The sequence below is a fragment of the Homalodisca vitripennis genome, chromosome 6 (assembly GCF_021130785.1).
Source record: "Homalodisca vitripennis isolate AUS2020 chromosome 6, UT_GWSS_2.1, whole genome shotgun sequence".
In the NCBI taxonomy this organism is placed as follows: domain Eukaryota; kingdom Metazoa; phylum Arthropoda; class Insecta; order Hemiptera; family Cicadellidae; genus Homalodisca; species Homalodisca vitripennis.
In genome coordinates, this window is record NC_060212.1 from 100,423,373 (window position 1) to 100,449,911 (window position 26,539).

A 26,539-nucleotide genomic window follows, 5' to 3' on the forward strand; every position below is an offset into this window, starting at 1 on the left:
AGAATATAGAGACAGGACCCTAAAAGCAGCTATGCTCAACTCTCTGGCACTCAAACCCAAAATCACTCTTACGGCTCTTTTTTGATTCTAAATACCCGTTTCAAGTTGTCAGCTACCTCAGAATCTAATTCCACATCTTAAGTTAGGATATATTAGACCAAAATAGCCCATCTTCAGTAATCCGAGCAATACTGTGCCAAGTTATGAAGAGCAAAAATTAAATTTAAGTTTTGCACATGCGTGGTTATCCCAAGTCAGACTCCGTTCTAGGTACATTCCAAGGAATTTTGTGGGTTGTGATTTGTGTTTGAGGAACATCATCCACAAACAGAATCTTGATTCCTCAATGCAAAGTTTATGAAATTTGATTTCGATTCGTTTGTTTTCAGGTTTATTCCAGAAAAAAAATTAATTCAGGACTTCAGTTCAGAAAATGTAGTAATGATTAATCTCAAAATGTCCCTTACAATTAATATTGAATATTGGAACAAGACTTACATGAAGGTAAGGAAGTGTCGTTTGATTTTGCCTAAACTTCATTTTCATCTTCCTAAGTATATCCGTGTATTAAATTTTTAAAACTGTCATATTAAAATAAATACTCATGTATGAATAGCAAAGAAAGAAAACGGATACGTGGTTTTTGAAGTTGAAATAATGGTGCTGAATGTCACAAATGTTATATGAATTGCATTTAAAATCACTTACTGCAGAATACAAGATACGATAATGTTGTATAAAGTGACTAAAGGGCTTATTAGACCCAAAGAAAATTTCGAGATGTCACGACGCGAATCTAGGAAAACCTGTGTCATACAAAAGTTGACAGTCGGAGTTATTAGTCAGTAAACAGGTCACTTCCATATGTGCATGCGATAACGATAATAGTTGGGGATTCTGGTTGTAACTGATACCGGCTTGTAATAACCCCAAACCGGCTTTCAAGGTGTTGCTGAATGTTATGCGAAACGCCTAGCCATAACTACCGCAGCCGAGAAACCGTAAGGGACTATATAAATTACAGATTTCTTGTCTAATTAGTATTTAGTATAAAAAACCAAAGTTTGAAGCAATTATTCAGATTGTTTACCTTATTTAAATAAAGAGTGTATTCGTATCCTCTAAATTCTCTTGCTCGAGAACTTCGTAATTGTATCTAATGAACGACAGTGAAGGTACGGAGCTTTAACTAATAGTTGGATTTAAAGAGCTCACCTGTACAGGGTGTAAAAAAGTCAAAAAAGTAGCTTGATAGTCCCGAACGATTACAGGTAAAGCAATACAACTTGGTACAACATTACTGCTTGTGTAACTCTACTTTTTGAAGTAATTACCATTTTTTGTTACGTCAGTGGGATTGCCCGCAAGGATTTAGAATGAAATCTTAAATTAGACCATAGGTCGAGTAGTATATCAAAGTCAAGGTCTCTGTTGTTTCAAAACCGACCTAAAAAGATTCACTCTTTTAAACAATTGCGCTGGTTAAAGTTTGAAACATTTACAATGTAGGTATAAGTTTAGGTAGTTTAATATCCTCGTCTTGGCTCAAGTTGTGAAAGTTAGACTTAGTAAATAAATACTGGACTTAAGAAATAGTTTTTAAGTCAGTTATTGACTCTTCAAATCAGATATTGTTCGTTTAAAATAATGCACATTAATTTGGGCTATGCTTATGTTAAAAGCTTTTACCGAACTCCTTGTAGACCATCCTCTACTGGATTTGAAGGACTTTTTACACCCTGTATAATGAAGAGCGAAGTCCTCTTGATTCGAACCTAATGTAAAGTTACCCCTATCGCTAGTTGATGGGCAATGACTTATTGACGCTAGTTATAAAACATATAATCTTTGTTATATTGTAAAAACATCATCTCATTGATCCTGGTGCAGGTTATTTCACTGATATCTTTAGTAGTAGCGAGCTACTGTGCACTCACGTATGATGGACGGAATTGTGTTGTTGACAGACGAGAGACAGTCGCAGCATGCCGAGACCGACGACGAGGGTATCGAGAGAGACTCGGGGGACTGTGAGGACGACCTAACCCACCACATCACGCTGGACAAAGTCATACAGGTGAGCGGACTTACAGAACCTTTACTGGTTTATATATTTAAGATTGATGATGTCAGTGAGATTAAGGGTATATAATGAGCTAATGTTCCCTGGATGTCACAGTTCCTCGGAGTTGTACAAATGTTATTATTCCAATGCATGGGTACATTAGCATTTCCTCAAGTCAAGGTGTAGCGAACCATCGTGTCACCCCAGTAGTTGACGGTTCTACTGGAACAAGGTCTGGTTCCTGCTGCAAATGTCTGCTAATAACTAATTAAAATTTTACACTAATACAACATTTTTATGTTCTTATTACAAATTAAAATAAAAAAAATTCATGCATTACAAAATTATACAAAAGTAAATTATAAGTGAAGTAAAACTATACGCTGCTTTTCTGCCTCTTAAACTGCGTTTGTCAAATACCGTTTCAGTGTTTCATTGTAAAAGGGTTTTTGTAGACGATGGCAGTGAATTCAATAGATATTGTGTTTGGAAAATAAATGGTTTATATATATATATATATATATATATATATATATATATATATATATATATATATATCTATTATATAAAAATGAAACTGTTCGTGTGTAACAGCATCACTCACAAACGGCTGGACGGATTCGCCTAATTTTTTTTTTAAATTTGTTCGTCTTGATCTGTAGAAGGTTATAGGATACTTTTTATCCCTTTCCCGATTCAGGATTCCGCCCCACTGGTTACAGAAATACCCGTAAGAAATGCATTGCAGCAAACATATGTTATTAAGTGAAAGAGTCTTTTCAAATTTTTAATCAGCTGTTCTTTGTAAACATATATAATGCGACAAAAAATATATTTATATATAATTTAATTACTACACTTATAGTTTTTAAAGCATAGAGTAAGCTTAAGAGAAACGACAAATTTTTGTTTAAACTGTTTCTGCAATCACTGTTAAACATAGACTTTACTATCCAGATAATACAATTCAAATTTGACGTAAAAAATTCACCTTTAACTGCAATATTTATTTAATATAAACCATGCTCATGCTTGATCAGAAGAGCAATGCAGATATCATAATTACTATCTTACGTTGGCTACAAATATAAAGAATGTTATAAAATCAACCTTAGTTGTTTTTTTTGACAGAAGTATCAGGAATGTGGTACATACCTTCATAATGCGCCCAAGAAGCTCACGAAGGAACGACTATCAATTATCTCAGCAATGTTTAGAATGTGATAGAAAATGAATAAGTGAATATAGTGTACTGTTTTCAACGGGAAATTGCGTGCGAAGCCGCGGGAAACTTATTGAAAATTGCGCAGCGAAGCGCGCCGGGTCCGCTAGTACATATATATAAACGAAAAAGTATTACAGAATTATCAAGTCATTGACATTACGGTAATATTTGTTTTAAGTGAATTTTGATATCTGTTAACGTTTTAATGTATTGTATATATTATGTATTATTGTGGAAAACAAGTCTCCGCAGCCCCGCCGAGTCCCACTACCGCGCAGTCTGCCGAGCTTTGGTGGCTGAGGCTCTGGAGCTCTCCTCCTTCCTGGACAAGTTCTCACAGGGAAAGGTCAAGACAGAGATCGTCTGTATCTGCTAATGGTTTTGGTGCATGTACTTAGTTATCTCTCAATGTTCCAGTATTGTGGAAAACAAGTCTCGCAGCCCGCCGAGTCCCACTACCGCGCTGTCTGCCGAGCCTTTGGTGGCTGAGGCTCTGGAGCTCTCCTCCTTCCTGGACAAGTTCTCTCAGGGAAAGGTCAAGACAGAGATCGTCTGTATCTGCTATGTTTTTGGTGCATGTACTTAGTTATCTCTCAATGTTCCAGTATTGTGGAAAACAAGTCTCGCAGCCCGCCGAGTCCCACTACCGCGCAGTCTGCCGAGCTTTGGTGGCTGAGGCTCTGGAGCTCTCCTCCTTCCTGGACAAGTTCTCACAGGGAAAGGTCAAGACAGAGATCGTCTGTATCTGCTATGTTTTGGTGCATGTACTTAGTTATCTCTCAATGTTCCAGTATTGTGGAAAACAAGTCTCGCAGCCCGCCGAGTCCCACTACCGCGCTGTCTGCCGAGCTTTGGTGGCTGAGGCTCTGGAGCTCTCCTCCTTCCTGGACAAGTTCTCTCAGGGAAAGGTGAAGACAGAGATCGTCTGTATCTGCTATGTTTTGGTGCATGTACTTAGTTATCTCTCAATTTTCCAGTATTGTGGAAAACAAGTCTCGCAGCCCGCCGAGTCCCACTACCGCGCTGTCTGCCGAGCTTTGGTGGCTGAGGCTCTGGAGCTCTCCTCCTTCCTGGACAAGGTCTCGCAGGGAAAGGTCAAGGCGGAGACCGTCTCTGCTTGCACGGACCTACAAAATCTTCACCTATCCGACTGGGTAAGTTTAATTTCCTATTGTCTGAATGTTAAAGACAATTTTGAATACACTTATTTCGTACTTGACTGTTGAATGCAATTATCAAAAATGCTGTTTTAAACGTTACAGGATTTGCCAAAGGTAGTTAGAGTAAGGTAAGTGATCGTTTAACTAAGGTTGAAGGCAACAGAAGCTTCCATCGTTGGTACTGATTGACGTGTTGTAGCAAACTTTGACATATGTAGCAGACCTTTGTGTAATACGCCTGCGGTGTACAGCGACTGTATTAGTCATCTCAACCACCATTTAACTGTTGTAACAATATACATTAACTTATAACCATTCGATTGTATGCGGAGCAAAACAGTTGTTTAGTTTATGAGGAATTGTGTTTTCGAATTGTTAATGTTTTAAATTACTTTGCGCCATCGTTTCACTCTTCTTACTGAAGGAATTATTTGGTTCGATAGAGGAAGAAAATATGTTTTGTACAATAATAACAGTCTGCTTTATTGCAGTTGACAATTACGTGAACTGTATATAAAAACTAGCACATTTTAAGATAAAATAAGTCAGATTTCATACTAATAATGCAACATACAGATTTCACATTCAATATCTCTCATTGAATGTGAATGGTTAGAATGGCCACTCCAATGCGACTGTTACTAGGCAGTCTCCAAGCCATGTGAGCCAAGAAATCGCCAACTGTGTACAATGCTTGAGAAGGTTAAAGGAATTACCGGACATTTGGCATTGATCAGTGATGCACAAAATCAGTATCACTACGTTTAGAGATCTACCATCAGATATGTTATTCATATTATCTGTACAAACTAACGATAATCAACTTTGAGAGGTTAAAAAAATAAAAATTAGTACAAAAATGTGTGTAGTTTATTTTTATTTCAGACATAATTTTGTTTTAATACGTAAATATGTGAATATTAAAAATATTGAATAGCTTTTACTGTTGACTGTTATAACATTTTATTTTGGAGTAAAAGTAGAACACAAGAGTCTTAAGAAATATTGTGTTGCTTAGTACTATAAAATAATGGTAGTTATTTCAAATTGCTTCGATATATTAACCACTGTGTACAGAACTTATTAAAATGAAATTGCCACATTTGTTTAATAAATATCGAAATATTTGTCAACTTTATGCATAAACCCGTATAATTAATTATATACGTTACCGATTGTGTGTCAAATTAACGTAAATTGAATGCCCTAAATTGAACCTTGCTAATGTAACAGACAATAATCGTAAAACGCCGAGAGGGTTCGTGTAACTCGATGTGCGTGTGGTTGAGTTTAACATTTAAAATTATTTACTACAAACCAAATAATAAAAGAATTAATAGTTTTATAGTTCACACCGCACCACAACACTGTCAGAAATTAAACGCGTTAAGTATGTAAGGCTCACTTCCTCAGACAGTACGAGTACATGTTAATGTGATGCAATCAATATTTCGTTTAGTTACTTTTTTACAAAAATGTCCAAGTAGTTTTCTTGTGGGATAACTTGACTCAAGACTGATGAAATATAACAAGTTTTATTATCACTCCACTAATAACTATACGCATTTAAATTAGAATTGTTTTAGTAATTAAGTGATGTTTTATCAGACCAAGGAAGAACTGCCAGAGATAAGACGGTGACAGTGAGTGGCATGCGAGATATCACTGCAGGGGTGACGTAGCTTTAATGACTTGTGACTTTAGAAAATTACATGTTTTAACAAAATGAAAAAAAACATGTTTTAAATTAAATATTACTCAACAAAAATAAATTTGTTGCAAATAAAGACGTGCTACTCCTCTCAGATACAGCTCGTATAGATATGCTGTACAAGCGTATTATCATTATCTCCATATATATTTAATATCTTAAATTCTTACTCAATTTTATTTTACTCTTTTTAAGCAAATATTTTAAATAGCTGATAGTAAAATGTTCAAGAAATTAACCAATCAAACAAGACCATTTTAGTACCTTAATCTGGAACCATCAACAATATATGTTCGTTTATACAGGTGAGCGGCAAGGTTATTGACTGAAGCTTATTCAATCAGCTATCGATATCGCTTCTTTATTTCTTTATTGCAGGCTGCAAGCTTTTAATAATTTGACGCCGTATAATCTATTAAAATTATTGTTTTCTTGAATCTATTTGTTTTCTCTTATTATTCTCCAATAAGAAAAAAATATTTTTGCAATTGCTTTTGATTTTTCTCATTGTATGCCATGCTTGGTTACAGTAGTTTTAAGGTGTTCCAATTTCAAATAAGACATCCTCTAATATTACTGTGATATAGAAAATTATTAATGAGATGTACTCCTACCTTAGGCAAGCAGTGCAGTCAACTTGTCGCCCTCCTGCGTCCATTAAAATGCGAATAGTTATAGTAATACTTATACAGTAGGCACTGAACCTTGATATAGGCAACTACTATTAATGAGATATACTCGTACCTTAGGCAAACACGTCAACTTGTCGCCCTCCTGCGTCTATTAAGATGCGAATAGTTATGAACCTTCATATAGACAACTACTATTAATGAGATATACTCGTACCTTAGGCAAACACGTCAACTTGTCGTCCTCCTGCGTCTATTAAGATGCGAATAGTTATGAACCTTCATATAGTCAACTACTATTAATGAGATATACTCGTACCTTAGGCAAACACGTCAACTTGTCGTCCTCCTGCGTCTATTAAGATGCGAATAGTTATGAACCTTCATATAGACAACTACTATTAATGAGATATACTCGTACCTTAGGCAAACACGTCAACTTGTCGTCCTCCTGCGTCTATTAAGATGCGAATAGTTATGAACCTTCATATAGACAACTACTATTAATGAGATATACTCGTACCTTAGGCAAACACGTCAACTTGTCGTCCTCCTGCGTCTATTAAGATGCGAATAGTTATGAACCTTCATATAGACAACTACTATTAATGAGATATACTCGTACCTTAGGCAAACACGTCAACTTGTCGTCCTCCTGCGTCTATTAAGATGCGAATAGTTATGAACCTTCATATAGACAACTACTATTAATGAGATATACTCGTACCTTAGGCAAACACGTCAACTTGTCGTCCTCCTGCGTCTATTAAGATGCGAATAGTTATGAACCTCCATATAGTCAACTAATATTAATGAGATATACTCGTACCTTAGGCAAACACGTCAACTTGTCATCCTCCTGCGTCTATTAAAATGCGAGTATTTATTTAATTGGATGCATTAGAGTATGATAGCCATATAGAAACAAATAAATAAACATATAATTTACAACACACATTGATAAGCTTATCGCACGACAAGTCGGCACAGCATGAAATGGTCTCGGGGCGGCACTACGGTCGAGTTACACAAGGAGGGTGTTCGGGCGAGCCTTCGTAGACCCCAGTGTAGTGACTACATTTTAAAATGTGTAATCAGTTGTCAAATTTCTTCGTAAAAAGGACCCTTGTTCCGCTTTTAAACATCGATAGTCAGTGGTATAAAATACATATATTATTAATATTGCATTTAACTACACGTGAACAAACAACGGCTCGATAGGTCGTATACTGATAATGTACAGCATGCACTATCAAGTGTTGTTTGCACACATAACCTTAGCAATGGAGGAAAAAATTAATGGAGCTCTTTTTGAACGACTTGCACAATTAAGAAATGAAAATATATACTACTCTTTGTTGTTGTATTTTGGGTTCTCTATTATATTTTTTGTGATTTTCTCTAAGGTATGTAAAAACACTGTTATTATATATAGTTGAAAGAAACCAATTATATGTGAAGAATAGAAACCAATGCCTCAGAAGATGTAAATTTTGAATGTTTTGAAAAACTGTTTTGGTACGTATTTGCTTATCCATACGAAATTTGCTTTTTGAAACATTGAGCATCAGGTAGACTTTTTAGATGAGTAATATAGGTGTAAACTGTGTGATAAGTTATTATTTGTTTGTTCGAGGGTATTCTTTCCAAGCTAATGGTGTGTGTGTGAGATTACTTTTAACCCATGATTATAGTGGGTGTGTACATATCCGTGGAATTCGCTTCATGTCCAAACCTTATAGCCTGTTAAGTGGAGGTAGGAGCCCCAAATGCAAATCGTCAAACAAAAACATTTTAAGTTTTTTTTTGTATATATCGTTGAAGAATGCCTTTAATATAATTGATTTTGACTCGCTTGTTGATTTGTATTTACTTCTTAAACCCACTTCAAGTACTATTAAATAGTATATGCAGACTATCAGTGCAAAAGATTCAGCATTCGTAAAATAGAATTTTAGTACATAGTTAAAAATGACTCAAAAACATTTTGTACTTACGTAGGTGTGGTTTCTGTATTAAGATCTTGCACATTTCCTCCTTCCAACGCGGCACATTTAAAAAGAGTCATAATATTTCATTTCATTTTTTGATTTGGCTGCAATTTGAACACTTTGTATAAAATGAGATGTAAACGTTTAACTACAATATATGAACATTTTTGAAATGTCCACTATAACTATTGACAATTTATTTATTACATTCGTTGTGTTAAACTACTTGACTGTCAAAAGGATTTAGGACGTTGGAATATAATCACAAAATCTGGAATACGTCAAAAAGTAGATGCATAAAAGACTGAAACAACTTTTCATATGGTGACGCAGGGTGGTGACATAACTTGGCATCTGGTACTCAGGTAGAATATTTGTCCTCCTTGACTAAACAAACAGACTCAGGACTAATGTACACACCCTTAGTGTCAGTGACGCAGGGTGGTGACATAACTTGGCAGTACTTACCCTTTACCTTGAGAGTACTCTAGACATCTGGTACTCAGGTAGAATATTTGTCCTCCTTGACTAAACAAACAGAGTCAGGACTAATGTACACACCCTTAGTGTCAGTGAGGCAGGGTGGTGACATAACTTGGCAGTACTTACCCTTTACGTTGAGAGTACTCTAGACATCTGGTACTCAGGTAGAATATTTGACCTCCTTGACTAAACAAACAGACTCAGGACTAATGTACACACCCTTAGTGTCAGTGACGCAGGGTGGTGACATAACTTGGCAGTACTTACCCTTTACGTTGAGAGTACTCTAGACATCTGGTACTCAGGTAGAATATTTGTCCTCCTTGACTAAACAAACAGAGTCAGGACTAATGTACACACCCTTAGTGTCAGTGAGGCAGGGTGGTGACATAACTTGGCAGTACTTACCCTTTACGTTGAGAGTACTCTAGACATCTGGTACTCAGGTAGAATATTTGTCCTCCTTGACTAAACAAACAGACTCAGGACTAATGTACACACCCTTAGTGTCAGTGACGCAGGGTGGTGACATAACTTGGCAGTACTTACCCTTTACGTTGAGAGTACTCTAGACATCTGGTACTCAGGTAGAATATTTGTCCTCCTTGACTAAACAAACAGACTCAGGACTAATGTACACACCCTTAGTGTCAGTGACGCAGGGTGGTGACATAACTTGGCAGTACTTACCCTTTACGTTGAGAGTACTCTAGACATCTGGTACTCAGGTAGAATATTTGACCTCCTTGACTAAACAAACAGACTCAGGATTAATGTACACTTAACCTTAGTGTCAGTGAGGCAGGGTGGTGACATAACTTGGCAGTACTTACCCTTTACGTTGAGAGTACTCTAGACATCTGGTACTCAGGTAGAATATTTGACCTCCTTGACTAAACAAACAGACTCAGGATTAATGTACACTTACAACCCTTAGTGTCAGTGAGGCAGGGTGGTGACATAACTTGGCAGTACTTACCCTTTACGTTGAGAGTACTCTAGACATCTGGTACTCAGGTAGAATATTTGTCCTCCTTGACTAAACAAACAGAGTCAGGACTAATGTACACACCCTTAGTGTCAGTGAGGCAGGGTGGTGACATAACTTGGCAGTACTTACCCTTTACGTTGAGAGTACTCTAGACATCTGGTACTCAGGTAGAATATTTGTCCTCCTTGACTAAACAAACAGACTCAGGACTAATGTACACACCCTTAGTGTCAGTGAGGCAGGGTGGTGACATAACTTGGCAGTACTTACCCTTTACGTTGAGAGTACTCTAGACATCTGGTACTCAGGTAGAATATTTGACCTCCTTGACTAAACAAACAGACTCAGGACTAATGTACACACCCTTAGTGTCAGTGAGGCAGGGTGGTGACATAACTTGGCAGTACTTACCCTTTACGTTGAGAGTACTCTAGACATCTGGTACTCAGGTAGAATATTTGTCCTCCTTGACTAAACAAACAGACTCAGGACTAATGTACACACCCTTAGTGTCAGTGAGGCAGGGTGGTGACATAACTTGGCAGTACTTACCCTTTACCTTGAGAGTACTATAGACATCTATTACACAGGTAGAATATTTGTCGTCCTCGACTAATAAAACAGACTATTATTACTGTATAACCCCGTACTTATCATATGGCATCACTGTTGATATTCTTTTTAATTAATTTATTCCATGTATGGAAATAAACATACGTTCCGGAACGAATAACCACAATATGTTTGTATTTCGCATTAAACCCAAAACAGCTACTTCTATTTATATTTTTGTTGTCAAACCATTTTCTTGTAATTTCGCTTAACACATTTTAAATGTCTACCATTTTGAAACAGGTGAAACAAAGTCAACAATATTATTGTTGTGGATACCCGTTCCCTTACTGCGGACCTACCCCAGCTTAATGCCCTCTCTTGTGCTCTACTACCTCACCACAGAGTTCTTTATACTGTTTATTGTTAGATCTTAAATATCTGACACAAGTATATTAATTTTTAAAATATTAGTTTGCACAAAATATTAATTGAATTTCCAGATTCCTCAAAAATACAGCAATTCGAAACTTTTTGGTGAACAGTTGTTTAAACTAATATAAACTGATTAAAGTTGCGAAAAAATATAATTAAGTGGTTATTTGGGGCTCTTACAACAAACTCGTCATGGTAAGTTAATTATCGTATTAATTAACTATTAATTATCCCAACATTGTTTACTCGGATTGTTCATTCGATTATATAGGTATATTTCAGAATTATTATTTTTTTTTACCGAGTCTAAACTTTTAGCTTGTAGAGAGCGCATACATGATTGTATGGTGTTTGATTTGTGGCAAAAAACAACCGAATATAAGAGAAGACGACCGCCGCATAAGCCAATCTGACGGACCGCCTCTGGCAACACATTCCTGGCTTTATTCTTTCTGCAGATTGACTACACCCCCGGCATCCTGAGGCTGTGTTCAAGGTCGTTTGTCCTTCAAGGACATCACTTCTTGTGGGTAACCGCAGGACCCAAGAGATGAATGCGCTGTCGAGATAATCGAGTGATCTGTAGGATTGGAATACTTTCTGAACATCTTTTCTGAGCACATCTGGGCTGTCCAACTATGTGAAGCTGAAACACCATAAAAGTTCTGTAACGACCATGGTCGCATAAATATTGTATTAATATCCGAGGATAAAAGAAATGTTAAAGAACACAAAAACAAAACAAACCAAATTAATTAGTAAAGATTAATTTCAAAATGTCCCTTAAAACTGAACATATTGAATACTGGAAGATGTCTTATTTGAAGGCCAAATTGAAATACATAAAAGGACTGTGATCAAGCATGGAGCAAATGGAATGAGACAAATCAAAAGTACTTGCAAAAATATGTGTTATTATCCGAGAATAATAAGAGAAAGCAGAAATGCTCAAGAAAACAATAATGTTGACAGTGTATACGGTGTTAAATTATTAAAAAGCTTGCAGCATACAGTAAAGAAGCGACCTTGATAGCTGATTGGGTAAACTTCAGCCAATAACATTGCAGCTCATCTGTATAAGCGAACAAGTATTGTTGGTAGTTCCAGATTAAGGGACTACAATGATCGTGTTTGATTGGTTAATTTCTTTACCATTTTATTATCATCTGTTTAAAACATTTGCTTAAAGAAAATAATAAAATAATTCAGTAAGAATTAAAGGTACTTAATATATATATGGACGTAATGATAATAAGCTTACACAGAATATCTATACGAGTTGTAACTGAAAGGACTAACACGTTTTTATGTACCGGTACATTAAGTTTAATTTTGTTGAGTAATATTTAATTTAAAGCATGTTTTTAAGTTCATTTCGTTAAAACATGTAATTTTCTAAAGTCACAAGTCATTAAAGCCACGTCACCCCTGCAGTGATATCTCGCATGTCACTCACTGTCACCGTCTTATCTCTGGCAGTTCTTCCTTGGTCTGATAAAACATCACTTAATTGCAACAATTCTACTTTAGATGCTTGTAATTATTAGTTGAGTGATAATAAAACTTGTTACATTTCATCAGTCTTTACTAAGTTATCTTACAAGAAAATTACTTGGACATTTTGCAGAAAAAATTAACTCGACGAAATATTGATTTCATCACCTGAACATGTACTGTCTGAAGACGTGAGTCCTATATATTTAAATCGTTTAATTTCTGACAGTGTTGTGATGCGGTGTACTAAAATGCTTTTAATATTTGGTTAAAATTAAAAGGGCATTAAATTTCTGTTAATTTGACACAGTCATTAACGTATATAATTAATTATACGGGTTTATGCATAAAGTTGACAAATTTTTGATATTTATTTTAAAATGTAATTATTACAAAAAACGCAAAACTATATTTCTTAAGACTCTTGTGTACTACTGTTTAACCCAAAATAAAATGTTATACCAGTCATGTGTAAAAGTTATTGAACGTTTTAACGTCATCGCTCAGATTTACGTTTAAATAATACTGACAAGTTCAATTTTTGTTTCAGATCAAATCTCGATTTTTTATTTAAGTGGGTATTTATTCCTTTACGTAAATTGTTATTGACACAAGTGCATACTGGTTTACTTTTAAACACTACTTATAATCACTTATTTATATTTTTATTCACTTTGGTATCCATTGTTACAAGTTTGTTTGGACGACGGAAGGATTGTGAAAGAAACATGAACTTGCGGAGATTAGCATAATAGTCTGCACTAACTGACCAAGCACAGAGAACTGATCTGATGTTTATATGAAATAGTGATAGTGTTGACAGAAGCAAGATTCGGCAAAACAAACAAACCGATCACTCAACCGTAAGTTGCGATTAGGTAATTTAGGTAACCGTTATACGTTAGGTAATTTATCCACCTGAAGATCTCAAAACATAGTGTTACAACTGCTTTTTTGTATCACTGAAGGAAGGCAAATGTCTTTAAAGTTCTGTTTTCTTTACTTAAATATAATTTAAGAAATACTAAAAAAACCCTATTATACGTGTTTATTTTTAATACCTGGAAATATTTTACATCAGAATCGACCACTAAATTGCTTTCAACCTAGGGTTCAGAATGGTTTATCATGCAATTCAAATCAAATTTGAGAAATGCTTTTTTTAGTGTGTAACATATATAACATTATCAAAGGATCTAGAAGTTATAATGATTCAAGCGAAAATTTTAACAAGCTATGTCCCAGGTAGGGTTGGGCGGCGATGTCAGGATCCCTGCTGTGGACAAGGCGATGTCCGTAGTAATGAACGTTTATAACTCCGCCACACGTTGTTTATGTCCTTCCATCAACCCCACACGTGTGTTAGTATGGGGGTCAATACTCTATTGTCGTCCCTAGTATAGTACCACCACTGCTCTTCTTTAGGTTTTAGACGATATTCGTTTTGCAATGTGTGAACAAATTCTATATTAACCCTTTTTGACTATTCAAAGGCAGTTTCTTGTGTCTATCGTCCTCTCTCGTACTACAATTAAGTAGAATGAGCTGACAGATAACCCGTGATTGTCACTCATCTCCCGAACTTTACTAACTCTCGGAATCCTGAACAATGCAAGATGGACGATTGCTGATGTTGCGGCGAGTGCCGCTACAGTTTTGAATTTGGCGCGTGTTATCCGTCTGTTGCCGCGAACGCTATAGCCAGCTGCGCCGACCTCTAGCCTTTAGCTCAGACAATAGGAGCCTCCTACCATCCGGAATTCTTCCGGACAGGTTCTGGTAGGATGGTTCCTGCTAGGTTTTCAGGCTGTGTCCGGAGGTTGTGCACACGGTGAGTCGTTGTGCAGCTTTCGAGCAGGGTGGACCGGGAGAAGTTAGCGTGGGTGGTCTAGATTTTAGTAGTATTTTGTTAGGGAACCTTTCGGAACTATACCCAAATTATTAGTATTTATTTAGTCATCAAAGCTGGTTAGGTTTTGGAATAGACGGAATCTAGTGGCGGATCCACGGATTATTCCTCTATAAGGTCCCACCTTCCGGTCGCGACGACACGAGGTCGCAATGTATAACCCGCTATTGTCACTAGTCTCCCGAACTTTGCTTACTCTTGGAATCCTAAGGAGGTCTGCTTCTTTTGTCACTCTAGACACTATAAATCAAGTCTTGTTATTTCTAGCAGGCCTTTGAGAACACTTAATCTTCGTTCCTTTTCTTCGACTCTACAAACTAATTCCATTTAATTTTATAGCGTAATTCGTTTCCTCTAGATGAATCATTTGCGTTCTTTTCAACTTTATTCGTTCACAAATGATTTTCCCTTTGAGTTTGTTGTTTCGCTATCACCTTAGAAAATGTTTAGTTTCCAAAACGGCTTTAATTTTAATCTGCTGATTAGAAATGACATATGATTTACTCAAATTAATTGACGGACTGAAAATGATTATATGGCCTAATTATTGTTATGTAGTTTTGTATGCTTAAGTATTTTTTTTTAAATATTGAACAGAATCCGGAAAAAAGTAAACTGGATTCCAAACATAATTTAAATCGTAATTTATGAAACATATAGTTTCGTTGTTGAATATGATTTCTTAATGCATAAATGCAATTAATGAGGGTTTACGATAAAATACAACAAAACTGCCAAGGATACAATAATTACGAGAGAGAAAATACGATAAATTACTGGTTACTACTAGTACTTGAAAACAGTGGGTTACTATCAAACAAATTCCTAAGACTATTTTTCAGCTTTTGAGGGCTCTGTTCCCATAATATAATTTCATATCGTGCAAATTGTACAAGAAGTGATGGATGTCTCTCCTCTGGACGGGTAGCTCTGTTGGGAGTCTTACCACAATGGAATGGACATTTACATTTCTGATCGTAATCATCGGAAGCCGCCAGTCAAAATGCAAACTCGCACAAGGGATGCAGGAAGAATACGTAGCCCATCTTTAGATAGTTATTGAAATAATTACAGAAGATTCCCATGCTTTCAATTAAAAATTTTTTCATTATTAAAATGTAAAAATCCGTCGTTGATTCAAGTTAGTATAAAAATAAATATTGTTTCGTCAGTTGTGCATGATTTGCATAGAATAAAGAAAATTCTAAGAGTCTAAATGATTTTATAATGTTATTTGATCGATTCATAATTATGATTAGTGCAAAAGTATTAAAAGTTATAATGATATGCTCACTCTATAAAGGCTTTAATCGGATACTCTTGGCAGAAATTTGGTGCGCTGTAACCATACAATTTACGCTAGTGTCAGAAAATATAATTCTAACAACCATGTTGATACACCCTAATTCTGGTGTTTGTACTTTCCGTTCAGTATGGCACACAAAAAGCACTGCACAAATTAAAAAAAAAAATGATCTGTTTAGGAAAAATCTTAAAAACATATACTTAATAGCTCTGCACACAATACCTAAAAAATGTGTTTATCATACACAAGTTACATTATTTCTGTTTTACAGAAGATTTTGTACAGTAGTCTTTATACTGCTACAGAATACCAAAGGAGTGGATAGGACAAATCGTCTCTGTTCCCGGTCAATCTTGTTGCTATGCGGTTATAGTTGCATTGTTATATGAGAAATAACAACATACATTTATTGTGTCTTCTTAACGATTTACAAGGAAAATAAAGTTCAAAATTAATTTGTAATTTAATTTTATAGTTCCTGTACAATTGGGTGTTTTTGTTTATTTATTTCTAAAATACTGTTGAACCAATATATGACAAAATACAATCACTATTATAATTGGTCAGTGACGTTACTCATAAGTGTATTAGTGACGCTATTATCGCTAAAACTCCCACTGAACGTTTAAACTTACTGACTCAGGGTAAAAATTACATTAATGCCAGTATTACAATATTTTGTGTACAGCAACGTGGTAACACTGTGGTAATGTCGGTCCGACATTTTCTGGTTCATCCGTAGAAGTTATTTCTATTACTCTGATCATAATACCTCAATAATCCAACCGTCTATGCAGGAACTGTAGATCAGCTGTAGTGCAGAACGCGATGACGAATGAGTCATGTGGTGACCCATCGCCCACATGTAGGCCAGGACTTGCCGACCGTGTTTGTGCAGATTGCACCTCCCCGGCCGACCATTGTCTGTCCGACCGCAATAATGCTAATGCCGGTGCTAATGCTGATGCCGGTGCTAATGGCGGTTTCACGGAAGTGGCTTATTGAGATAATCACGTTGTTAGGCAGAACAGCGGTTCTGCGCACACCTTAGCGCGACTGGCTTGCCGGAACTCTTGTGCACTCACAGTGTAATGAAGCGTGGTGGTATAACATACCGGGCGCTCAGTGTGTAGAGTGTGGAGTTTGGTATCCAATACTCAGGGTGTAATGAATCGTGGTGGTATAACATTCCGGGCGCTCAGTGTGCAGATTATGGAGTTTGGTATCCAATACTCAGGGTGTAATGAAGCGTGGTAGTATAACATACCGGGCGCTCATTGTACGGAGTATGGAGATTGGTATCCAATACTCAGGGTGTAATGAATCGTGGTGATATAACATACCGGGCGCTCAGTGTGCAGAGTATGGAGTTTGGTATCCAATATTCAGGCTGTAATGAATCGTGGTGGTATAACATTCCGGGCGTTCAATGTGCAGAGTGTGGAATTTGGTATCCACTACTCAGGGTGTAACGAATTGTGGTGGTATAACATGCCGGGCGTTCAATGTGCAGAGTGTGGAATTTGGTATCCTAATACTCAAGGTGTAATGAATCGTGTGTGGTATAACATTCCGGGTGCTCAGTGTGCAGAATGTGGAGTTGGAGTTTGGTATCCAATACTCAGGCTGTAATGAATCGTGGTGGTATAACATTGCCGGGCGTTCAATGTGCAGAGTGTGGAGTTTGGTATCTAATACTCAAGGTGTAACGAATTGTGGTGGTATAACATTCTGATGCCGGGCGTTCAATGTGCAGAGTGTGGAGTTTGGTATCTTGGTATCCAATATACTTAGGGTGTAACGAATTGTGGTGGTATAACATTCCGGGTGCTCAGTGTGGAGTTTGGTATCCACTACTCAGGGTGAAATGAATCGTAGTAGTATGACATTTCCGGGTGCTCAGTGTGCATAGTGTGGAATTTGGTATCCACTACTCAAGGTGTAACGAATCGTGGTGGTATAACATTCCGGGTGCTCAGTGTGGAGTTTTGGTATCATCCACTACTCAGGGTGTAATGAATCGTAGTAGTATGACATTCCGGGTGCTCAGTGTGCAGAGTGTGGAGTTTGGTATCTAATACTCAAGGTGTAACGAATCGTGGTGGTATAACATTCCGGGTGCTCAGTGTGGAGTTTGGTATCCACTACTCAGGGTGAAATGAATCGTGGTGGTATAACATTCCGGGTGCTCAGTGTGCAGAGTGTGGAGTTTGGTATCCACTACTCAGTGAATCGTGGTAGACATTCCGGGTGCAGTGTCAGTGGAGTTTGCACTCAGTGTGAATTTGGTATCTAATACTCAAGGTGTATAACAGAGTGTGGAGTTTGGTATCCACTATTGTGGTGGTATAAACATTCCGGGTGCTCAGTGTGGAGTGTGGAGTTCGGTATCCACTACTCAGGGTGAAATGAATCGTGGTGGTATAACATTCCGGGCGCTCAGTGTGCATATTGTGGAGATGCGATTCAAGTATTCGAATATTGAATGTCCGGTTTGTAATGCAGGCATCCTTCAGTTTAGATCTATTATGTGAAACCGGAAGTAATAGTAAAATATCAGAAATAAACAGGAAATGCAACTAATGGAACCAAAATGTTGTATGAACCTATTGCTGTGTTTAAGTAAACAATTAAGCATTCTTATTTGCACTGTTTATTTAAATTATAATTTACTTTAGACCTGCCCCACACCAATAAATATTTATTTTCCAACTTATTTTACCTATTTACATATAGTTGTATTTATATTAGAATTTTTGTCCTGTTAAAATTTAACTTCAGTACATTTTGTCTTCTATGGTATATGTTTTTCTGGGAAGAATATATTTGCTGTATGTACGGTTTTGGGTTTGATCTCATCATTTTGAAATACGTACACAGAGTTCAGTGTTTTGAGTTGTCTATGTGTTAGTGAGTGAAGTGAAAAATCACGTTGCATTAAAGGTGTTTTAATGACACGTTTCTCTTCTCTATATAAGTGCTAGATCAGACAGAAGTAAATCCAAATACTGTCCATTAAAGGAAACTGTACGGGATAGCCCGTTACCGAACCAGAAGCATTTTACAACAGGTCACACGGTACTAAAGTAACCGTTACTTTACCTTGCCGAAGCAGTCACTTGATGGCCCACTGTTACTCTAGACCCTATCTTTCAGTAACCGCTTCTGTTGATTTGGTTTGTGTTAAGGTAAAATATGTTATCATATCATTGTAGATTGTGGACGTGCGGCTGACACTTGAGTCATACTTAAATTAGATAGAAACGTGTAATATTAAGGCTCGTTAGTTTGTGCCACGTTTAACATTATGCTTGTATAAATTGTTTCATATGCATTATGGTGCAACACGTGAAGCATGTTACACAATTACAAATATTGAAAAACTAATTTTAAATATAAAAAATCTGGAATAAAATTTAAAATGGACTTAAACGCCGAGTTGTTTTAAGACTATGTTCACAGATATTAAAACAGTGACATGGATAAACGCTACTAAATGTAAATAATAAAATACTTTTCAATAGTATTTATCTTTTGGTTGAAATCTTTCGAAATCAAAGGTTTCATCATCAGGTGACTCAACAAACAAATATTTACATTAATTTTATTACAATTAAATACCATATGGTGTAAATATGCAAGTACAAAAATTTTGGAAATATTTCAGCCAGGATAAAAAATTAGATATGACTACAGTATAATTTCAAGTGACATGTATATTATCACATAACCGACTTATGCTATGTACACAAGTAACGAGTGTGGAGTGCTGATGCTATGTATATAAGTAACCAGTGAGGAGTGCTGATGTTATGTACACAAGTAACATATGACTGTGTGTATCTTTTGCTGATAATGTAACAAGTTAGTGTGGAGTGCTGATGTTATGTATACAAGTAACCAGTGGTGGAGTGCTGATGTTATGAACACAACTAACGATATGACTGTGTAGTGCTGAGACATGTACACAAGTTAGTGTGGAGTGCTGATGCTATGTATACAAGTAACCAGTGAGGAGTGCTGATGCTATGTATACAAGTAGCCAGTGATATGCTGATGTTATGAACACAACTAATATATGACTGTGTAGTGCTGAGACATGTACACAAGTTAGTGTAGAGTGCTGATGCTATGTATACAAGTAACCAGTGTTGAGTGCTGATGCTATGTACACAAGTAACGAGTGCGGAGTGCTGATGCTATGTACACACAACTAATATATGACTGTGTAGTGCTGAGACATGTACACAAGTTAGTGTAGAGTGCTGATGCTATGTACACAAGTAACCAGTGAGAGTGCTGATGTATGTATACAAGTAGCCAGTGAGGAGTGCTGAGTGAACACAACATATGACTGTGTAGTGCTGAGACATGTACACAAGTTAGTGTGTACTGATGCTATGTATACAAGTAACCAGTGAGGAGTGCTGATGTGTAATGCTTAGACATGTACACAAGTGCTGATGCTATGTATACAAGTAACATGCTGGTAGTGTGCTGCTGATGCTATGTATACAAGTAACCAGTGAGGAGTGCTGATGTTATGTACACAAGTAACATATGACTGTGTAGTGCTGAGACATGTACACAAGTTAGTGTGGAGTGCTGATGCTATGTATACAAGTAACGAGTGCGCAGTGCTGATGCTATGTACACAAGTAACGAGTACGGAGAGCTGATGTTATGTACACAAGTAACGAGTGCGCAGTGCTGATGCTATGTACACAAGTAACGAGTGCGGAGAGCTGATGCTATGTACACAAGTAACGAGTGCGCAGTGCTGATGCTATGTACACAAGTAACGAGTGCGCAGTGCTGATGCTATGTACACAAGTAACGAGTGCGGCAGTGCTGATGTTATGTACACAAGTAACGAGTGCGCAGTGCTGATGCTATGTACACAAGTAACGAGTCGCAGCGCTGATGCTATGTACACAAGTAACGAGTGCGGAGAGATAATGTTATGTACACAAGTAACGAGTGCGCAGTGCTGATGCTATGTACACAAGTAACGAGTTCGCAGTGCTGATGCTATGTACACAAGTAACTAGTGCCGAGAGCTGATGTTATGTACACAGAAGTAACGATGCGGAGTACTGATGCTATGTACACAAGTAACGAGTGCGGAGTGCTGATGCTATGTACACAAGTAACCAGTGAGGAGTGCTGATGTTATGTACACAAGTAACATATGACTGTGTAGTGCTGAGACATGTACACAAGTTAGTGTGGAGTGCTGATGCTATGTATACAAGTAACGAGTGCGCAGTGCTGATGCTATGTACACAAGTAACGAGTGCGGAGTGCTGATGCTATGTACACAAGTAACGAGTGCGAGTGCTGATGCTATGTACACAAGTAACGAGTTCGCAGCGCTGATGCTATGTACACAAGTAACGAGTGCGCAATGCTGATGTTATGTACACAAGTAACGAGTGCGGAGAGCTGATGTTATGTACACAAGTAACGAGTGCGCAGTGCTGATGCTATGTACACAAGTAACGAGTTGCGGAGTGCTGATGCTATGTACACAAGTAACGAGTGCGGAGAGCTGATGTTATGTACACAAGTAATGACAGTATGCTGATGCTATGTACACAAGTAACGAGTATGGAGAGCTGATGTTATGTACACAAGTAACGAGTGCGCAGTGCTGATGCTATGTACACAAGTAACGAGTGCGGAGAGCTGATGTTATGTACACAAGTAACGAGTGCGCAGTGCTGATGCTATGTACACAAGTAACGAGTGCGCTGATGATGTACACAAGTAATGAGTGCCCAGTGCTGATGCTATGTACACAAGTAACGAGTGCTGATGTTATGTACACAAGTAACGAGTGCGCAGTGCTGATGCTATGTACACAAGTAACGAGTGCGCAGTTCAAGTTCAAAAACGTTTATTTTCTTGTAATATAGAAAGACATACATATTCCATGAGTTCTGTTGAACTCGCGCGGAATAATTTTTATACTAAAACGTACTTAAGAAACAATCAGTTGGCATGTGATCTATGCTATGTAGCTATTCTTCTATACAACTAACATAATAGCAGTGCTGATGCTATGTACACAAGTAATGAGTGCGGAGAGCTGATGGTTCACACTACGGTGTGGTGTGGTGGCCAGCCGCCCCTGCCAGGATAACATCACTCCGAGTTTCCTAACACGGGCAATGCACGACTCCCAAATTATTGGCCGGCTTTGTTTTGGGTTTGCCAACCGTGTCAGAGCAGTTGATCCCAGATTAAATTTATGCCACACCTGGTATTTGCTGGCTGAGCGGTTGTGTACCGTTTTGGGTCGAACTTTCAGTAATCGTCGGGTTAAGGTCGATTGCTTTGTTTTGTTTTCGACAGATACGCACAATTTAAATTTGGTCTCGTCGTTGGTTTCGATGTTTCAATATTCCTGTAAGAGTTTTGATCGAGTAATACGGTTACTTGAGCCATTTTATATGTAGCTTTGCATTGTTACGAGGAACCCATGAAAAATTAAATACCTCTGAACTGAACTTAATTTTGAATCATTTGAATTTTTAAGATTTCCACGATAAATATTTTGAATAATTACCAAAATGTAATAATATGTGTTTGTTTATGATATTATATAATATAACAACGGAAAATGTTGTAGCTCGTTAACATATACTACTCAAACTGTCTCATTGTTTGAAGCTACTTTATCTTAAGCTAGAGATATTGAAAAAAATATATGTGTATTCAATATTAGTCTTATTTCTTTTTATTACCGTATTACATAATAATGTCAATATGAATTTCTCAGGATGTGTTTGTGACCGAACAGTAATAAAGATTTAATTTACAAATTGGATGAAACGTTGAACAATAAAAGTGACGAAGAGTATAGGTATAATAAGTTACGTATATTACAACTTATATAGAATTAAAGTATAACGTTCAAGAGCGTGTCTTTGTATCCACATAGCTAATGAATAGTAGCAGTTACAGTACTTAACACATATTCGTGAATACCCCCCTTGACTGGGCCTCAGAAGTACCTGTGTGATTATTTTAAACCCTTTCGAATATTAAGATCTCACGCACGAGTTATATGTTGGAACTAAATAACCTTGTGCAGCACCTGGAGCTCTGATGACCAAATTATTTCACTTACATAGTAAATTTCGTGTGATCGCCCGAACAACACTTGTATCATATGGCTAAACGTAATCGAGGTAATCAAAACGTGACTTTTCCAACACGGGACCTGCGCGAACACGTCGCCTCCTATCAATTTAGTTATTATCAATCACTTATGTCCTTTTCTACTAAGTTATGAAGAAACTTTCCAAGAGTCAGTCTTCTGTGATTGAATAAATGTGCACTGTTGTGAATTATTTCCCTGGAAATCTACCCACATTCCACATGCAAGCCACTATTTCTCCATATGAAACAGTTCCATACGTCGTGTCGTAACACAAAAGAAACCAATTCAGTTATTATTGTTCATTCTTTAAGTAACACTTTTGAAGTAAGATGTATTGACAAATGCTGCCATTAAGTTAAGGTTATTGGACATAATTGGGAGGCCGCCTAATTACACGACTGATTCTGCTGTTTAAAGTGGGTTATATTGGCGAAGAATGGAAGGTACATAATTGTAAAATTGTATGTGTGAATTCATATAACAAATATGAATGCAAGAAATTTTAGATTAAAATCCATTCAGTTTGCTATACAATGTACTATTATTGCTGCAATAAAACTGATTGGATTTGATTTGATCTGTATATTATTATTTAAATAGTTTTACTGTACTGTTTCAATTATTTTTGATCCATTCTGTGTTATAATTATTGCTATTTGTGCTTTAACATCAGAGGAATGATTACGTTGGGCAAGCAATTGTTCGTACTAGGGTTACTGTGGATTCTTAACTTTGCCAACATCATGAAAGGGCGATTTTGAATATGTAAAAGAAAGTTGGATAGACGCTGGTTAGGTTGGTGCAATCGTTTTTGGGTTCGGAAAATTTTATAATAAATTCACAACCCTTTAAGATCAATTTCATGAATACAGAAAAAATAGAAATTTTGTATCACTCCTCGTGAAATTACAGACATTTGAATTTAATTGTAGCATTTTTTGAGTAGGCTAATATTAAACATTTGACGATAAAGGTGTAAAGGACGGAAGATCCACGCCGTAAAACTGGGGGCAAGGGGACCCACAGTCCGACTTAATGGTACATTTTGTCGGAGGATTGACAACGTATCTATCACACTACGTGACTTGAACGGGTGTTTCTAGATCTAAACTAAACAAAGTGATCAATCGCTTATCTGGGCTTAGACAGTAGAATAGTAGTAGGTTGGGTAACCATCAGTTTGTCTGCCTCTTTCTCAGATTGTCGTATTCTAGCGCCGAGTTCTGGGCTTAGACAGTAGAATAGTAGTAGGTTGGGTAACCACCAGTTCGTCTGCCTCTTTCTCAGATTGTCGTATTCTAGGGCCGAGTTCTGGGCTTAGACAGTAGAATAGTAGTAGGTTGGGTAACCACCAGTTTGTCTGCCTCTTTCTCAGATTGTCGTATTCTAGGGCCGAGTTCTGGGCTTAGACAGTAGAATAGTAGTAGGTTGGGTAACCACCAGTTTGTCTGCCTCTTTCTCAGATTGTCGTATTCTAGGGCCGAGTTTCTGGGCTTAGACAGTAGAATAGTAGTAGGTTGGGTAACCACCAGTTCGTCTGCCTCTTTCTCAGATTGTCGTATTTTAGGGCCCGAGTTCTGGGCTTAGACAGTAGAATAGTAGTAGGTTGGGTAACCACCAGTTCGTCTGCCTCTTTCTCAGATTGTCGTATTCTAGGGGCCGAGTTCTGGGCTTAGACAGTAGAATAGTAGTAGGTTGGGTAACCACCAGTTCGTCTGCCTCTTTCTCAGATTGTCGTATTCTAGGGCCGAGTTCTGGGCTTAGACAGTAGAATAGTAGTAGGTTGGGTAAACCACCAGTTCGTCTGCCTCTTTCTCAGATTGTCGTATTCTAGCGCCGAGTTCTGGGCTTAGACAGTAGAATAGTAGTAGGTTGGGTAACCACCAGTTCGTCTGCCTCTTTCTCAGATTGTCGTATTCTAGGGCCGAGTTCTGGGCTTAGACAGTAGAATAGTAGTAGGTTGGGTAACCACCAGTTCGTCTGCCTCTTTCTCAGATTGTCGTATTCTAGGGCCGAGTTCTGGGGCTTAGACAGTAGAATAGTTAGTAGGTTGGGTAAACCACCAGTTCGTCTGCCTCTTTCTCAGATTGTCGTATTCTAGCGCCGAGTTCTGGGCTTAGACAGTAGAATAGTAGTAGGTTGGGTAACCACCAGTTCGTCTGCCTCTTTCTCAGATTGTCGTATTCTAGGGCCGAGTTCTGGGCTTAGACAGTAGAATAGTAGTAGGTTGGGTAACCACCAGTTTCGTCTGCCTCTTTCTCAGATTGTCGTATTCTAGGGCCGAGTTCTGGGCTTAGACAGTAGAATAGTAGTAGGTTGGGGTAACCACCAGTTCGTCTGCCTCTTTCTCAGATTGTCGTATTCTTGGCCGAGTTTCTGGGCTTAGACAGTAGAATAGTAGTAAGGTTGGGTAACCACCAGTTCGTCTGCCTCTTTCTCTTGTCGTATTCTAGGGCCGAGTTCTGGGCTTAGACAGTAGAATAGTAGTAGGTTGGGTATCCACCAGTTCGTCTGCCTCTTTCTCAGATTGTCGTGTTCTAGGGCCGAGTTCTGGGCTTAGACAGTAGTAGTAGGTTGGGTAACCACCAGTTCGTCTGCCTCTTTCTCAGATTGTCGTATTCTAGGGCCGAGTAGTAGAATAGTAGTAGGTTTGGGTAACCACCAGTTCGTCTGCCTCTTTCTCAGATTGTCGTATTCTAGGGCCGAGTTCTGGGCTTAGACAGTAGAATAGTAGTAGGTTGGGTAACCACCAGTTTGTCTGCCTCTTTCTCAGATTGTCGTATTCTAGGGCCGAGTTCTGGGCTTAGACAGTAGAATAGTAGTAGCAGGTATGGAAATATGTAAAAATGTGTTATGTATTGATAAAAATGAAATAGACAGTTTTTATTCTTATACTTCCACCAATCTATAAATATTTAAGCTACGTGAAGGTCTTTCAGTATTGTAAGTGGCAAAGCTTTTGCTTGCCATCGTTATTTTCCCGCTCTTTATCCATAGATTTTCTTTCTGTGCCAGTTTATGTTGGGGTACAAATGTTAAAAGTTTTAGACACAGTTGCAAAATAATATTATGTGAAACAACAACTTCTGCGATAGTTTATTGTTGTACTGTATATACTGTAGTGACTCATATAAGATGTTAAGGGTAGATAACAGGTGGTAGGGTTGGAGCACTCATCCCATCTCCCCCTCCCACACCCTTGTACTCTCAACCACTCAGTATTCTGAGGGTCCGACAACGTTAACTAGATTGCAACACCCCCCCCCTCTCACCACCAAACTTCAAACACTCTGCTCTCTATTGGACGCTAAGTAATCATTTCCATATGTCCAGTGTGTAGCAGCCAATTCTTTTCCAATAACCAACAACTATACTATATAAACTGCCCAGATGTAAACCTGAAAATAATGATGTTCTTCG

At 37.6% G+C, this 26,539-nt stretch overlaps 1 protein-coding gene across 1 annotated transcript in view; it reads left to right on the forward strand.

Annotated features, from left to right (window-relative positions):
* Window positions 1–1,930: 1,930 nt before the first annotated feature.
* Window positions 1,931–26,539, forward strand: part of LOC124364646 (protein spire-like) — a 56,105-nt gene continuing 31,496 nt past the window's right edge. Inside the window, exons 1-2 of the mRNA XM_046820276.1 lie at window positions 1,931–2,077; window positions 4,268–4,444. Of these exons, the coding sequence (XP_046676232.1) occupies window positions 1,940–2,077; window positions 4,268–4,444 (315 nt within the window). The 5' untranslated portion in view covers window positions 1,931–1,939. The remainder of the gene's footprint in view (window positions 2,078–4,267; window positions 4,445–26,539) is intronic.